This window comes from Rhipicephalus microplus, chromosome 4, assembly GCF_043290135.1.
Source record: "Rhipicephalus microplus isolate Deutch F79 chromosome 4, USDA_Rmic, whole genome shotgun sequence".
In the NCBI taxonomy this organism is placed as follows: Eukaryota; Metazoa; Arthropoda; class Arachnida; order Ixodida; family Ixodidae; genus Rhipicephalus; species Rhipicephalus microplus.
In genome coordinates, this window is record NC_134703.1 from 122,537,621 (window position 1) to 122,554,680 (window position 17,060).

The following is a 17,060-nucleotide window of genomic DNA, read 5'->3' on the forward strand; positions in this document are numbered from 1 at the left end:
TCCTGTTTCGCGTGTCACGAGTATTTGCTGATGTGTTACAATTTCGTGTAACAGAGATGTCGTTCACGGACAGTATGTGTGTGCGACATTTGCACTTGCTATTAAATTAAATGAATCAGTAAACAGAAACAGGTCGTAGCGTCTCTTACTTCCCGGCCCCAGCACGAATCCCTGTATGTGGGAAGTGATTGAGACACGTAGCCAGGAGGGAACCGAATAGAAAAAGGGTTGAGTGTCCTTCCCTCTCTTTGGCAATCGGTGGCGTAGCGGGGGACGTCTCACAGGGGCTTATGACATCTCGCGACGGTAAAACAGGACCACCTCGCCTCTTACATTTAATTAAAGGTGTCAGCTCATCTGAGTGCATGGCTGCTATGCACTCTTCACAGGTAGTTGCAGTTCGACCTTTCGAACAATGAAGCCTGCTATGTATTGCACCACGGAACCGACAAAAGCAGAAAAGCTTTTGGGCTATTCAATGTGATGCGTATTGTCGTTGTCATCGAGCTGCAGGACTGTGGCCTAGCACATGTCAGTGAGATTGCTTCTTGGATCTACCATGGCTGCAGGAGTCCTTGCACTCAATACGGAGAGAACATCTTGGGAGCAGTGTCCAGAGCTCGAAGACGTGACTTCCGTCTGAACCAATAGACGCTTGTATGCAGCCATAAACTGCGAAGCTGTTGGGTTGTTGTTATGGCCGCCTCATCCACGTATTGATTCAAAGAAGTTTCCGGCATAGTCTTGACTGAGTTTGTGTGTCAGTAAGTATTTCAGCTGACCCTGGCTGACAAGTCTGTCAAACATTCTTTCAGTGCTTGTTATGCGTATCCAAAAACCTTTTTTTCAGTCCTTCTGTCACTGCCGGATCTCTCAGCCCGTTTATGTACGCTCGAGTCTCCACAAAAAAAAAACGACTTTCAGAATGCTTCGTTACCCTGCCGAAGGGGCGCTTTGTATGACCTTGCCAGCGGGTTCCTGGAGTTTAAGATGTCAAACAAACCATCAAAAGTTCTAATAAACGTAGATCTTGTGCTGGCACCCTTAAATTGCGGCAGCTTTAGCTTTTGTTCGCAGAAGTCCAAAGCGTCGGCAACTGAGGCACTCGATCAGTTGTGCAGCATATCATACCTTCATTTTCTTGCTTTTTCCGTTGGACGTGGACTTTCGTAAGTTTGTTTCCGAGCCACAACCCTTCTTCACGTTGAAGTGCCTTCAATTCCACTTCATAACCCCATTTCACATGCTTCCCTTCAATGTGAAAGAGGTGGTCAAAGCACTCTGGCGCGAAGTGCACAGAGCGAAGTGATCTCAGTCTTTCGCATTCTACTTCTCACGGCGAACGGCCCACTCCCAGAGGCTCCGCGTTAAGGGATCTTTAGTAAACCTGTAAAACAAATTAGGACTGTTATGTTTTGCACGCTTAGATCGCGTCAGCTATAGCTCCCTTTAGTAACGAGCGCGGAATGGCAATGTCGAAGACGTTTTCGTGTACGTACAGGTGGAATGTGAGGCCACACCTTTTTTCAACCTGTTGGCACATCCGTAAATGACGCAAGAGGCAACCATTGTAAACCATTTGTCTTTATAAGCCGACAAGGTGAAACAAGAACGGACGAAATCAGCAGCTCGCGAGGGCGCTGAGCACGCTTTTTGCCACTGGCAAGATGGCGGCGGCTGGCTTCACTCGCACAGCGCCCCTTCCACTCCAGCAAGTTTTATGTATCCTCCTTGCTGGTAACGCCCGTCGCCGTGATAATGGATGGATGGATGAATGGATGGATGGATGATTGATCGATAGATGGATCGATAGATGGATGGATGGATGGATGGATGGATGGATGGATGGATGGATGGATGGATGGATGGATGGATGGATGGATGGATGGATGGATGGATGGATATGGCTGCACCCTTTAGATTGGGCAGTGGCTAGCGCCACTAAGCCGTAATACTTAATGAACCAAAAACTATATTTTTTTCCTTAAAATGTGAGTTTGAGGATTCGTACTTTGCAGTGAAGAGTTTAATTTTCACTCGTGCCTTGACTTTAGCCACCAATCAGATAACCTCCTTCTAGTTAAGTCTACCCGCTTAAAGTCTATTTTGCCCTCCCGGTCCCTAAACCCCAGTGCTTTGAAAAACTCTGCTCCATCATCCTGAACTATAGGGTGAAGCCCTTTACAGAACATTATCAAGTGTTCGGCAGTTTCTTTTTCCTCTCCACACGCGCTGCATACTGTGTCTACCCCTTCGTATTTGGCCCGATATGTCTTGGTTCGCAGTACTCCAGTCCTGGCCTCAAACAGTAGAGAACTACTCCGAGTATTATCATAGATCCTTTCCTTGGCAATTTCCTGCTTAAAAGTTCGATAGATCTCTAGTGCGGACTTCTTAATCGTGCCCATTCTCCACATGTCAGTCTCCGTTTCCTTCACTTTCTTCTTAACCGATAGTTCTTTTTGGTTTGGCCACCTGCTGTTTTCCAAGTATTTACCAGTCAACTTCCTGGTTCGCTTCCTCCATTTTGTATCAACATTCTTCATGTACAAGTAGCTGAAAACCTTCCTAGCCCAACGCTCCTCCCCCATTTCTCTCAATCGCTTCTCAAATTTTATCTTGCTGCTAGCTTCCCTGCCCTCAAATGATGTCCATTCCATATCACCTTGTACTCCCTGATTTGTTGTATTCCCGTGAGCTCCTAAAGCAAGCCTACCTATTCCACGTTGCTTAATTTCTAATCTTGCTTGAACATCTGATCTCATGCACAAGACCGCATTGCCGAACGTCAGCCCAGGAACCATGACCCCTTTCCATATTCCTCTCACAACATCATACCTATTGTAATTCCACAGTGCCCTATTTCTCATGACTGCTGCATTCCTGTTACCTTTAGTCGTCACGTATATTTCGTTTTCCCTCAGATACTCGGTCCCATTGCTTATCCATACGCCCAGATATTTGTATTTATCTGTTATCTCTAGCGTGACCTCCTGTATTCTAAGCTCACTACCTTCGTTGTCATTGAAAATCATGACTGCTGGTTTTTCCTTACTGAATCTAAAATCTAACCTATCTCCCTCATTACCGCAGATGTCCATCAATCTCTGCAAATCTTCCTTGTTGTTGGCCATTAGCACTATATCATCTCCGTACATTAATGCTGGTAGTGCCTGATCAATAAGTTTTCCTTGTTTGACTAAAGAGAGGTTGAAGCCCAGTCCACTTCCCTCTAATTTTGCCTCTAATCCTTGTAGGTACATCATGAATAATAAGGGTGACAGGGGGCACCCCTGCCTAAGCTCCCGTTTTACCTCTGCAGGCTTGGATACCTGTTTTTCCCACTTTATAACTACATTGTTACCTTTATAGATACCCTTTAAAAGATTAGTGACTACATGTTCCACGCCTAGTGTGTCCAGTATTCCCCACAATTCCTCTTGAACCACGCTATCGTACGCTCCCTTGATATCCAAAAATGCTAGCCACAGGGGTCTGTGTTCCTTTTCTGCTATTTCGATGCACTGCGTCAGTGAGAACAGATTGTCTTCCAACCTCCTGTGTTTCCAAAACCCATTCTGCAGTTCCCCCAGCACCCCCTCATCCTCTATCCATGCCTGCAGTCTTTCCTTTATACTCTGCATCACCAGCCTGTAGACCACTGATGTCACTGTTATAGGACGGTAGTTGTTTATGTCAGCTTTGTCCCTCTTTCCTTTATAGATCATGCTCATCCTGCTAAGTTTCCATCCATCGGGAACTTCACCATCGATTATTATTATGCTCACTGCCTCTCTCAAAGCCTGCTTAGACTTCAGACCTAATGTCTTTATCAGCCTAATTAGAATGCCATCTGGGCCTGTTAATGTACTACTAGGAACCCTTTTCTCAGCCCTTTCCCACTCTCGTTGTGAAAATGAAGCCATTGCTCCACTTGATTCGTCATTGTCTATTGTGGTGCACAAAGTACTTCTTTGTTGAAATTTTTCTGTCACTCTTGTTCTTATATATTCAATAGCTTCGTCCCCTTCTAGCCTAGCACCTTGGGCTGTAGTTATAAAACTCTGCTCTAGGCTCGTCTCATTTCTTAGGGAGTTTAGATGGTTCCAAAATTTCGCAGCTGCCTTTCTATCTTTTTTATGTACTTCTGCCAGCCACTGAGCTCCCTTTCTTCTAATATTTTCATTTATCAGAAGGAATGCAGTCCTTCTACAGCTTAGAAAGGTTTCCCATTTTCTTTCAACGTCATCTGGCGGTTCACCCCGCTGCTTAGCATGTTTGTGTTCCCTAGAGGCTTCCTGACGTTTTGCTAAGGCTCTCTTAACTTCCTCATCCCACCAACTTTTGGGTTTGTGTCTTCTTTTCTTAGGTGACTTGTCACGCGTCTTAGCAAGCTCTAGCTCAAAGAGTTTAATTAAATTCGTGTATGTCCACACTGTCTTATTATCCTCCGTGATTACTTTCTCAATTTGTTTAGTGGCTGTTTCAATTTGCCTTTCTGGATAAAAATTTTCCTGTGTCGGTCGCGAGCGCCACTACGCTGTGCTTGTTTAAAACTGAAGGCAGGCCAACTCCGCTGGGAGCCCGAGCATAGAGAAAGAAAAAGACAAGAGAAGACACTCCGCGAAAGCCGGCTTTAGGAAGTGCCGATTATGATAGTTATAGCGCGAGAACAAAACGACGACACAGAGACAAGAAGGACTACGTAACGAACTAGTGCTCTCACCAAACGTCAGAGGACGCAAGCGCAAAAAAAAAAAACAGTTATATTCATTGCAACAAAATTGTTTTTACAAACTAATATTGTACGCTCAATTTTGGTATGTTCTTTATACATAAAAACAATTTATTCAACACACCTTACGCGATTATTTCTTTTCAGCCGTACTGTCATCGAATGCTTTAGAAGATCTTCGGGGTCGACTGTATATTTTAAATGATCCCTTTGCCGCTCCTTGTTAAGATGGCGCCATCTTATGTCAACATATAAATACCTGTTCTATTTCTTTTTTCCACCTGAAAGTTTTTTTACAGTTTTTTGTGGCTTAAATTTAAGCAAAAACACTTGGTTACTTCAATTTTTTGTTAGATAACTGCGAGAACATGTAGCTAAAGAAGCAGACGTTATAAATTGGTAGAGGGCGGCTTCGCAGAACGGGATGCAATAGCCATCGACACTAGGCCTTTCTACTTTTGTTTGACGTTTATTGTTCGTTACTGGTGTTGTGTTACGCGACTATTACTTTTTGTTCTTCGCCGCGAAACGTTCCAAAGTGCAATCTGAGGCGCGCGTGTAGACTCGGTGACAGTTACGCTTACCATTTGCTTGTTCTTCACCCAATTAAATCTTAGTCCTTTAAATCTGATAGCTCCGCTGCAAGGCAATCCACTGAAGAGCGTTGATAAGCGGGGGTGAGTACGAAAGGTAGTGCTGCAAACGACATGGCATTGTTAGCAGGCGGGTGTGTCGGAACGGGCAGAATTAGGCGGTTAATATGGTATTGCTCATAGTGCTAATAGTGTCTAGCTTTGACGGCTAGCCGAGCAACGAGAGCTGTCGCACGTAGTGGTGCATGTCGAGAAGCGATTCTACGGTTTCGTTTTTATTTGCATTTTCGTCGGTCTTCCGAAGCACGGAGGTGAGCGGGGTGACATTAACCTTTACAACGTGACACATGTGCACCCGTGCATAAATCGTTCCGACGACTTTTGAACTTAAGCGAGACGTATGCGTTCAAGATTTCCACGTTTCGGACCGTTCGGGCGCGGGCCCAACGTGCGAAGGCTGCGTTTCCCGCAAATTGGGCTTTGTAAGTGTGCCTATCATACGTCTAAGTTGCTCATCCTCACTGAAGTGTAAAATATAGTCTCTTTAAATCGATGCACCTTACTCCAAGAACAGTGATGGCAATTTTGCCATCCTCACTTCTATAATAATAAGAATTTCACACTGAAATCTCAGTGTGCTGTTATAGATTGCAATGTGTAAGTTTTGAATTTTGACAACCTTGACACAACGCGATTTCCATAAACTTGTGGTGTCAAGTTCTAAGCCCTTGAAGAGGACAGTACATAAATTTCACCAGATGGTGTCTGCTAGGACTGCATACGTTTGAGTAGATGTCAAAACTTCAAGGTGACACTGCCACATGCTTTTTCATGTTGCACACCTTCTTGTATGCGTGGTTATTTAGTGTTTCCTGAAATGCAAATTTAGTAATGCAAGCAAAATCTTTCTAGTCCCTTTCTAGTTCATTATTTAACGTCTTGTCTCTTTCTCTCCTTCTACAGGTTGGTTTAGCTGTGACAGAGCTGTTTAAAAAAAATACAAAGGCATCCACGGAAAGTTTGTAAGCATGAAGTGATTTTTTTATTGTATTCTGCACTTATGGTATTTTCTGCGCACAACACTATGCTCACACCATAACGTGCCGTAAAAGTTGGTCTATAGTCTTATTCTATGATTTTTTTCGGATGTGAGTAGTTGTATTAAATGCAAATTTAGTCATGTGCATCAAAATTTGATCATACACTTGAGATTATTGCAATTGGGAAAGAACACTATAGGTGTACTTGCTTAGTGCAAGTGTCACTGATCCCGTTAAATTAGGGAGGCGATCGCCGGGCTAATTCCAAGGGCCGAAGTATCGGCCCCCCGAACCGCACCACGGAAGCGTGGACAATCTAGAAGTGGCCCTATTTGGTGTGCCAGCGGACGCCCGCTGTGGTCCAAAGAACAAGTCAGAGCCGAGAGTTGATAAACAAAACAAAATTATATGCTCAGTTATGGCAGATCAAAACGATACACAAGTATGCACACTCGAAAATAGTGAAATACAGTATGTCACCAATCAAACAATGTACTACACAGTACAATCAGCCACACTCGAAACAACGGACACAGACAACAATACGCACTACAATGCAGTCGCATGCATCGAACAACCAAGACACTTAAAGACTAAAGAGTTAGAAAACTTATTCAGTCCAAAGTTCTTGCGACAAAAGTCTGGATGATACTCTTCCAAGAATCACTCACTCAAAGTCCAGCGTTGTTGTCGTTCCGCTGCCCCCGAAGTTTCTCTTCCAGGAAACCTCGAGTCTTCAATTGGCCACTCTCCAAGCTTCTAACTTTTTCGCCGGAAACACGTTGGCTTCACACTTGCAGCTGTTGCCACGCGTCTTCGCTCGATAGCGGTAGACACACACTCTTGCCTGTAGCTTGAGTCGTCACCCCTCAGGTGGAAATCTTCTTCTTCTCCTCCTTTGTCTCGGAAGACCAAAGGCTCCGCCCACAATGCAGAACACCCTACGCACTCTGGCGCATACTTTCTTCTCCTGCTTTGTCACTACGGACAAAACCTTCGCCGACTACACGGCGGAATACCCTACGCGCTCTGGCGCTAACTTCCGTCTTCTCCTGATCTCCCATCTCTGCTGCTCGGTTAAATACCTTCCACGCGAGATTCCAGAAAGTTCTCATCATTTCGTCGGCGCGATACGCAGCGAAGGCTGGGGGAAAGCGCGAGATGGTACGAAGGCCGTCCGCGACGGATGACGCAACCGTGCATCACCACGCCCCTTTCCATCTAGAACGTTCCAGGGCTTGCTCGGGCGCCGATGAGAGGAGGTTCGTCGGCAAACCGATGCTTCCGAGGGGAGAGGGACGCACGCTCGGGCAGTCTTTGGATGCTTGTTTTCTTTATTTATCATTGACCTCTCGGCGCTTCGTCGCGAGAATTTGGCGGCGCGCCTATTTTGAGCGCTCGTTTTGTGACAGCAAGTTTATTTGGAAAAGTCCCATCCACAGCTGCATAAAATTGGCAACAAAAATGTCGATCTTTGCTTGTCACATCAGTGTTGTTCGATTGCTACTGCTTAGTCTGAAACTAAGTTGTTGATTAAAAAAAATGTGTTCTACACCCTATTGCATTCACTTCGTGTGTTTTCTGCAAGGTGTCTGTGATGATAATATTGCCAGATGTGCACACTAATGTCCTGCACATTTACATTGCTTCCCTAGGTCACGGTGTAAGAAAAATAATTAAGCTGTGGACATTCTCCTCCTGCTGCATCAGAGAGCCCGTCGAGATAATGTTCGACGTTAGTACATTTGCTGGCCCCAGTTTCATGGCACTAAAAAAGCGAAGGGGCGTTGCCACGATGGGGCCTAAAAGGACCAAACGTTATGAGGCAGACGCACTTTCTTCTTTTTCTTTATCTTGCTCATCCTTATTTCTTTATTACACCATGCACGTTAGCAACTACAGCTAAAAACGCATGCCGCATTTTTGCGAACAAGAAACATTACGCACGGTGAACGCCGCAGTTGCTTCCACAGTGTTCTGCCTGCAACACCTTTATGGAAGCTAGGTGCGCAGATCGTAGTCTGTAGTACATGTGCTGGCCGCGGCTACGTGGGGGGCACTGCAACGGGGAGGCTTAGAGGGATTGAGAGCTCCAAACGTTATATGGACACCCTTTGGGGCAGAGTGTCCACACCTGAATTATATTTCTTACACCGTGATCACCATAAAGGCTGTTTTCTAATCCCATTTCGGTGTGGAGAAAAATAGGTCTGTTTTTTGTTGTGGTATCGGGACGCACTCTTTGCAAGTCTCACTAAATGGTACGTGCATAGCATATGGTAACAAACCTAATGAGAGGAGACACAGTTCATGTCTGGTGACCAGACCAGGCAATCATTGTTTGCGTGGCTGGTTGAGAACAGTGTAATGCTCTTTTGTGAACACAGTTTGGCTGTTTGTTTATTTATTTTATGTTCAGTATTGCACATTTATTTTTGAGTTTGGAGGCTGGGTACGCAGAAAGTAACCTTCTCAGCTCTTCAGAACCAGTGTTCCTATGTGCTCCATTCAGGTGCTAGTACAGACGCTGATGTGTTTGCGCAGATGTGATGCGTTGATAAGCTGAAAGTCGTCGGTTCGATTCTATTCGCAAGGGCCATGTTTCCAAGAGGTTGAAGTGCAAAAGCACTTAAGTGTACTTAGATTTCAAAGCACACACGAAAGGGACACCAAGGGCATTAAGTCGAAGTGGACAATAAAATGCTATTTTAAAAATCTTTGCTGTGTACTTCAGAAAATTGTGCTCAGACAGGCAGGCTACTCTTGTCGAAATGCTGATGCGTGCAACATTCCATGCGCAGCTTCTCTTTCAGTATCCAAAATCTTAAGGGTCTATTTACCACTAGTCTAAAACATGTTCCCTGTCCTTTAGTGAGGAGCTGCGATGTCCATGTGCCCTGCCACTCTTTACTACACTACAGGGGGCATTACGTTTTATTGTGGACACCATATCCGGTGTGCGTGAATGACATTACATGATGCTTTCACTTGCACTTAGTGAGTTTCAAAAGTGAGCAAGCCCAGCAGCAGTGCCATGTAGCGATATTGAACTCGTAACACTACAGCAAGACGTGCAGAATTGCTCATTCACAATCTGTTAATTCCATCTAGCCCAACAGCCTAGTCTTGTAGAGTGATACTGAAACTAGTGTGCTAGTGGCACTGAGCAGCGTAAATATGAAACATTTAACCACCCGCGTCAGTGTTAGTGGCACCAAACAGTAGTAAAACTGACCACCTGCGTCATTGTCAGTGTTAATGTCATACTTTTTTCTCTGTAGAATAATAATGCGGAAATAGTGTTCTGTGTTGTCTCACTACGTGCTTTCAATGTGGATTATGTAGGGCAGTTTTTGTATCTCTGAGATTGCTTTTGGTTTTTTCCTTGTCGCTCTTCTCAGGAGATTACATCCCAGCCATGTGGTGTGGGGATTGGAGCGAGCTACCACAGGACTCCATCCGCATACTGGGCGCACAAAATGGCCCTGTACAAGAGGTGTGCTTTGTGTCTCTCAGCCTTGTCATCGGTGCTAAAGTAGTGTTTAAAGAATTATGCGATCTTCCATTAAAGGGAACCATGTGTGGATGCAAAGCAGCGAGTGCTAACGCTTACACTGGCGGCGGCGTAGCGCCAGGAGAGAAACCTGGGGAGGTGCAAAGCACGCAGTGATGGACTGGTGTTTCCTACGGGAACATGCCAAGCGCTGCTAGTGGGCAATGAGAGACGGAAGACTCCGATTGGGCACATAGTCTCGCAGTCTGCTATTAGTTTGCGTGCACGCGCTGTGAATAGCTGTCCTACAACGCAAAGGAGAAATCTCCCACTGGCACTACCTTGGTGGTCAAGATGCAGTGCCTATATACAGAGGGGTCTGTGAACGGTTGTGCAGCTTGAGCAGTTGGTTTTTAAAGACGATAGTTTTTCTTGGGGACCTTCGACGCAAAAATTTTGGTCAGTCTGTCTGTCTGTACATTTGTCTATTTGTCCACCCTTAACAGTACCCTAAACGGCACCAAAGTGACCAAAAGATACTCCAAACTGTCCACCCCACCCGCAGCGCCCACCAATATTGCTCAAGATTCAGTGTTCATGCTTGTACGATTGTCAATTAAAAATCAATTATTGCGCATATCTGAGGCACCATAATAACATGTCAATATTCTGTATGTGTGTCTCTTACTAGAAAAAGCATACATAAGTAATTATAAGGATTGCAGCCTTTATAGCGCTGCGCTAGCCATGCAACGTTTGCACGAAACGGCAAGTGTTTCCAACGCTTTGCTAAGACAACACGGTGGTGGCACCTATCCATCACCTTGTGTTCTACAGCTTATCACCTCAGAGACGTGCGCGCACCCTGTTTTCCAGTATAACTGCCAGATAGCGCTCATGTGTCACGCATGGCAGGACTTGATGCGCTCGTTCGCCTCCGCTGCACTCAAAGCACTCTAACGCAGCCTCCAGAATACCATTCACCGATTTTTTTGCGCAGAACATCACATAAACGTTTTGTTCCCTCTTTCCAGACACAAGACTATCGTCTTTCGACGACATTTATGGTGTAACGTGCAGATACCGGGCCAATTTTTTCTCCCGTTAAAAAAAAAACAAACTCATACAGTCCCTGCCTGCGTAGGCGTCTGTCTGCGTCAGTCTATAGTAAAATAAGGGGGATCGGAAAATGCTGAGGAGGTGCCCTGCTTATAAGAGACATCTCTTATAAAAGACGAGAATCGTTTCCCGGAGCATGCCTCTTATAAAGGAATTTAACTTTACTTTGTTTTTACAATTGAAGGGCTTTTGCCAATCTCTCTCGGTGCATCCACATTCACTGAACACTTGGCTTTCTGATACACAGTTGGAGTGAATGAGCAGACTGGCAGGTGGATAGATAGATAAACTCTCTTATGAGACCACGTCCGGTACGGCAGCCACCAGGTTATCTTTTTTAATCCAGACACACGAGCCAGAGAGCCAGCCCGCGTGACATACGATGATGATCACTACAATGGTTTGGTCATACAGATGAAGATGAAGTACATATTCAGCGCTCACACTATTTTCCCCCCTTGGCGAAAGAGGGCAGCAAGTTAGAAAGGGTTGGGACGCCGAATATATCGTTTCAGTCGAGAGACGTGGGCGATCTCGGTGTGGCGGCGACGGCGATCAGGAGCCGGGTTGACAGGAGCAACGCGATAGTTGACTTCAGATGTTTGTTCCAGGACTATGTATGGACCGAGATATCGGTGAAGGAATTTTTTGCAGAGCCCAGGTACACGAACAGGTGTCCACAAAAGGACTTCGTCGCCTGGGCGGAACACAACTTGTCGCTTCGCGTCAATGTCGATTTTTCTCTTGTCCTGAATGGTAGCAGTGTTGGCGCGGGCGATTTCACGGCAGCGGGCGACGCGAGCGGCGAACTCTTCCAGGAGAGATGAAGATGGATTGGAAGATGTGGACAAAAAGGTGGTGTCCAGAACAAAAGTCTGTACACGGCCATACACGAGAAAAAAAGGGCTGAAAGTCATCGTACGCTGTATGGCAGTGTTATATGCGAACGTGACGAAAGGAAGTATTGTGTCCCAGTTTTTGTGATCCGGTTGCACGTGCATAGAGATCATGTCGGACAAAGTTCGGTGAAACCGCTCAGTCATAGCATTAGTTTCTGGGTGATACGCTGATGTGGTCTTGTGGATGGTGTTAGAGGCCTGTAAGACTTCAGCAAGGACATGTGAAAGAAATGTCTTGCCACGGTCACTAAGGAGCACTCGCGGTGCGCCATGTCGTAAAATAATGGCGCGAAGGAACAAATCCGCTACTTCAGAGGTAGCACCAGATGAAAGAGCTGCCGTCTCCGCGTAGCAAGTAAGGTGGTCTACGGCAGTAACAATCCAACGGTGACCAGCTGGCGTAAGCGGTGATTGTGCGGCAGTCGATGATTGTGCGGCAGTAGGTATCGGCATGTTGGAGCGAGGCGAGATCTGTGGACGAAAGAAGGTCCGCCGAGGCAACTAACTGTTTCGAAGCAGCAGCCGTCTGTTTGGTCACTTTGGCGGGCGGTGACGAACAGATGGATGGTGACTCTTCGGCGCTTTGCGAGAGCGGGCAACGGGACAAAGCGTCGGCATCTTGGTGCTCTCGGCCTGACCTATATGTGACGCTGTAGTCATACTCTTGCAATCGTAGTACCCAACGGCCAAGGCGTCCCGACAAATTTTTGAGAGACGATAACCAACACAGAGCATGATGGTCAGTCGCTATTGTGAAATGCCGGCCGTATAAGTAGGGACGAAACTTTTGTATAGACCACACGATGGCGAGACATTCTTGCTCAGTGATGCTGTAGCTTTGCTCGGCAGGTGACAGAGTAGGGCTCGCATAGGCCACGACTTTTCTTCGGAAGCGTGGTTCCGCTGAAGAAGGACAGCACCGATGCCAAGTCCACTTGCGTCAGTGTGTAGCACAGCAGGTGCTGCAGGGTCGAAATGGCGAAGCACTGGACGTGATGTGAGGCATCGCTTGAGGGTGTGAAAAGCGGCTTCGCAGTCATCCGACCAGACAAAGGGTGCGCTCGTGGTCAGAAGTTTGTGCAGAGGAGTCGCAATAGTAGCGAAATCACGCACAAAGCGGCGGAAATACGATGCTAAGCCAACGTAGCTGCGGAGGTCTTTCTGTGTGGTTGGTGTAGGAAAGTGCAGTACCGCGGCAACCTTGTCGGGATCGGGCTCAACGCCATGTTTACTGACGACGTAACCTAATACCTTGATGCTGTGACTGGCAAACCGACACTTCTTAGTGTTGAGCTGGAGACCGGCCTCAGCTAAACACGTGAGGACTTTGTCTAGCCGTTCCACGTGTTGTGAGAAGCTGGACGAAAAGATGACAATGTCGTCCAGGTAGCAAAGGCAGGTCTTCCATTTTAATCCCCGCAGTACCGTGTATCATCCGTTCGAATGTGGCTGGGGCATTACACAGGCCGAAAGGCATCACATTGAATTCAAAGAGACCATCTGGCGTAGCAAACGCAGTCTTCTCTTTATCAGACTCGTGCATTGGAATCTGCCAATAACTGGAGCGTAAGTTGAGACTTGAAAAGTACTCGGCACCTTGTAAAGTATCAAGAGCGTCGTCAATGCGAGGCATTGGGTAGACGTCCTTACGAGTGATTTTGTTGAATGATCTGTAATCAATGCAAAACCGTACCGAGCCATTCTTTTTTTTCACTAGTACGACAGGAGAAGACCATGCGCTTGTCGAAGGCCTGATGACGTTGTGCGCGAGCATGTCGTTGACTTGTTCTTCTATAAGCTTGCGTTCAGAAGCCGACACACGGTAAGGGCGGCAGCGAATCACACGGGATCCGTCGGTGTCAATACGATGTGCGGTCACTGTTGTTTGACCCAGACCTTCGGAACAAACGTCAAAGCAAGTTTTGTGCTGAGGGAGAGGTCACTGATGGGAGAGTGGAAAGAATGCGCGTGCTTTTAAACTTGGTTGTGAACACATCAAAAGGCTCAGTGATGCTTTTCGGCACGTACTCCCATGTTGTCTAGAATTTAATACCCGTGTGTATAGTACTTACAGATTGAAGCGGGACAATTTAGGGCAAAGTGATGCACATACTTTTGTTTTCGCTATCATCAGCTTGGGTCACATTGTCGTAATTTTGACTTTGAACTCGCAGATCAGATTCAAAATTGTCCAGATTCGTCACTACGTTATTTCGAGCAGATGTGCATACCAGTCATTATGCTAAGAAAATTGACGTCATGTTTGAATCATTGTGTACTGTACGTAGGTGGTGACCCTATTTACTCGCGCAGTGATGGAAGTGCTGCTCCAATTGCTTCAAACTGCTCCAAAAGAGAAATGCTGCTTCAAAGTGCAATATTTGCTGGTAACTGCTCGAAACCTGCTCCGAAAGGATGTTGGCAAACTAAAAGGAATGAAGTCGAACCATGGGACTATCCCGTGAGCATAAGCGAAACCAAAAGCAAGCTGTATACACTATCATTTTAGTATGCTACTCAGTGGCGTGAATCCAGAAAAATCTGAAGGGGTGACGTATATGGGGCCATGGTCTCTAATTCATTTTTTGGGGGGGGGGTTGTATTTTTATTTATATAGGAAATAATGTTTTCAAGTGAAATTAGAAAACCGAGCATGGGGTATGAGCTCGAGCAATTGCATAGTTCTATTCAGTCTCTTTTTTCCCCCTTTTTTCGATTTGCATAGTTCACAGAGCTTAGGAAAATTTAACACAGGTAATAAAAAGCCTTTGATTGTGCTATACTTAACTGTTAACTCAGTTATATCACATGATAAAGCTAAATCTCAAGTGCAACACTTCCAAGAGGTGTGCTCCCTTGCCTGAACACCAGAAAAGACTGTACTCTCTTGACTCCCCTCCCCCATGATTTACGCCAACTATACTGCTTGTATACTAGCGTATAGAATGTAAATAATAAATATAAATATTTTTTAGATCCTTATGTGATGTTTTAGACTTCAGGAGTTGTTAGGAACATGCATCTGTTCCGATACACCAATAGCAACCCTAAGCTATAGCATTTTTTTCTGCTCCAAAGACACTTGACGCAAACATGCCCAGTGTCATACATGTAGGACGATGAAACTTTTTAGTGTAACTCAAATATTTTTTTCTGCAAAACTTGTAGGGTTACCTAAGGTGTGTTTATGATACTCTGTCCTCGTCACATGCAATTCTAGGTGATCGCTGGGCTACAAATAGCCACGGGTTTGCAGTCACAAAATTACTATTTCACGTGCATGTAGCTGAGAGCCATACCGCGATAAAAAAAATATATAAGTAATATAGAGTCGAATTGTTCTCGAGGCTGCTATTTTTGTCGATTGTTCGCCAGTTATTCGGCGTGCAGTAACTTTTGTATGACAGTGATAGACGCTAAAATGTTTGTTCGCGGTTTGTTAAACATTGGTGTCCTACACATAGAACGGCTCAAAAAACATTGTTCGGAAGAGTTTATTTTCAATTAAAAGCTTTATCCTGTTTTCTGAGGTCATAAAAGCAATCATTTTGGAAAAATAAGTAAAAAACATTGTTCGGAAGAGATTATTTTCAATTAAAAACTTTATCCTGTTTTCTGAGGTCATAAAAGCAATCATTTTTGGGAAAATAAGTTAGTTTTAATTTTTCTAAGTTTGGGCATATATGGATTGAGGCTGCTCAAAAGCACCATTTTTTCTGCTCCAAAATCTGCTCGAAAAAAGCAGAGTGTCGCTTCCATCACTGCTCGCGTAATTAACCCACTCGCATAACAAACCCACCCTCCATCTTAGTCCTTGAAAAAAAGAAAAAAAAACAAAATTTTTAATGTATCTGTTCATTTTATTTCTGTAATAGCCGGTGCCGCTGACAAACGAAACAATGTTAAATCAAAACAATATATTACAAAGTGGTGATGCAATAAAAGTCAAAGCATAGTTTTGCAACCGTGCTAAACAGTTGGAAGCATTGCTAGGGCAGACGACCTCAATCAAAACCTAAAAGTAGCGCCTTTCACGGTAGAGCGTCATCTGTCGAAGGCAAGAGAAACTTCTTTGCTTATATCGCCGCGCAAGCTCAGTGGCACGAAAACAAAGCGAAAATGCCTGTCCGTGCAGAAGGCGCAGCACAGTCACAGCAAAAACTAGAAGAGCGGCCTTTCAGAGCCTCTAAACACTTATTGGGTAACTGCTGCAAACACACTTGCTTGATGCCCACTACGGCATTAATAATGAAATTTTTCGGGTAGTAGGCCGGCATTCGCTATGCTATTTTTTGCCATTTTTTTTGAAGCGTGGTATCCGCTAAACACTAGCAAGGAATTTTGTGCCAATTGTTCATACAGTGGCTGACAAAGATGAGGAATTTTGTCTGAAGTAGGTATGTACCACAGTTTATAGCTGAGCAAAAACAAGCTTTTGCAATGGGTTCGAGCATTGGACGACCCACTCGTTACGCCATTCGCATTGTGAGACGACTGCTTGTTCTTTCGATGTTTTAAAATGCTTTATTAGTTGTATGTGATTGCTTTCCCGACATCAAGCCTGCCTAAAACAAGTTTGCCAACAAGTCCCAAGCACTGGCGTGGCTCAGTAGTAGAATATTGGGCTGGCACCCAGCAGACCCGGGTTCGAGCCCCACTGTGTCATTAGTACTATTTTTTTTTTTTTTCTAATTTCACGATGTGGTTATGGACATAAGCAGTGGCAATGGCAGACAACTACCGCGCTGCGGGTGACCCGAGTTGTGATCTCATAACAGCTTTCGCTGTAAAAACAAAGTGCATGGTCTCCGAGATGACGAGTGCGAGCGCGTGGCTTGTTTTTACACCGCGTGCCCGCTTTCTCGGAGGCCATGCAAAGCAAATCACGCCGACGGCATGTCGTGCACCCGCAACGTTCGTGCGCCGCCATTGTGACCCGAGTTGTGATCTCATAACAGCTTTCGCTGTAAAAACAAAGTGCATGGTCTCCGAGATGACGAGTGCGAGCGCGTGGCTTGTTTTTACACCGCGTGCCCGCTTTCTCGGAGGCCATGCAAAGCAAATCACGCCGACGGCATGTCGTGCACCCGCAACGTTCGTGCGCCGCCATTCAACGTTGCCTTTTTGTTGTCTAGTTTGTCGGAGTGAATTTAGTTGGACACCTGCTGCACAGGGCGTGGT

General features: G+C 45.5%; 1 protein-coding gene across 3 annotated transcripts in view; it reads left to right on the top strand.

Moving 5' to 3' along the window:
- The first annotated feature begins 5,167 nt into the window (after positions 1-5,167).
- Positions 5,168-17,060, top strand: part of LOC119172324 (uncharacterized) — a 38,079-nt gene continuing 26,186 nt past the window's right edge. Inside the window, exons 1-3 of one of the 3 annotated variants that reach the window (XM_075893611.1) lie at positions 5,168-5,412; positions 6,292-6,350; positions 9,770-9,864. In XM_075893611.1, coding sequence (XP_075749726.1) covers positions 9,787-9,864 — 78 coding nt within the window. In that variant the 5' untranslated portion in view covers positions 5,168-5,412; positions 6,292-6,350; positions 9,770-9,786. The remainder of the gene's footprint in view (positions 5,413-6,291; positions 6,351-9,769; positions 9,865-17,060) is intronic. The other 2 variants (XM_075893609.1, XM_075893610.1) reach the window with 2 other exon arrangements.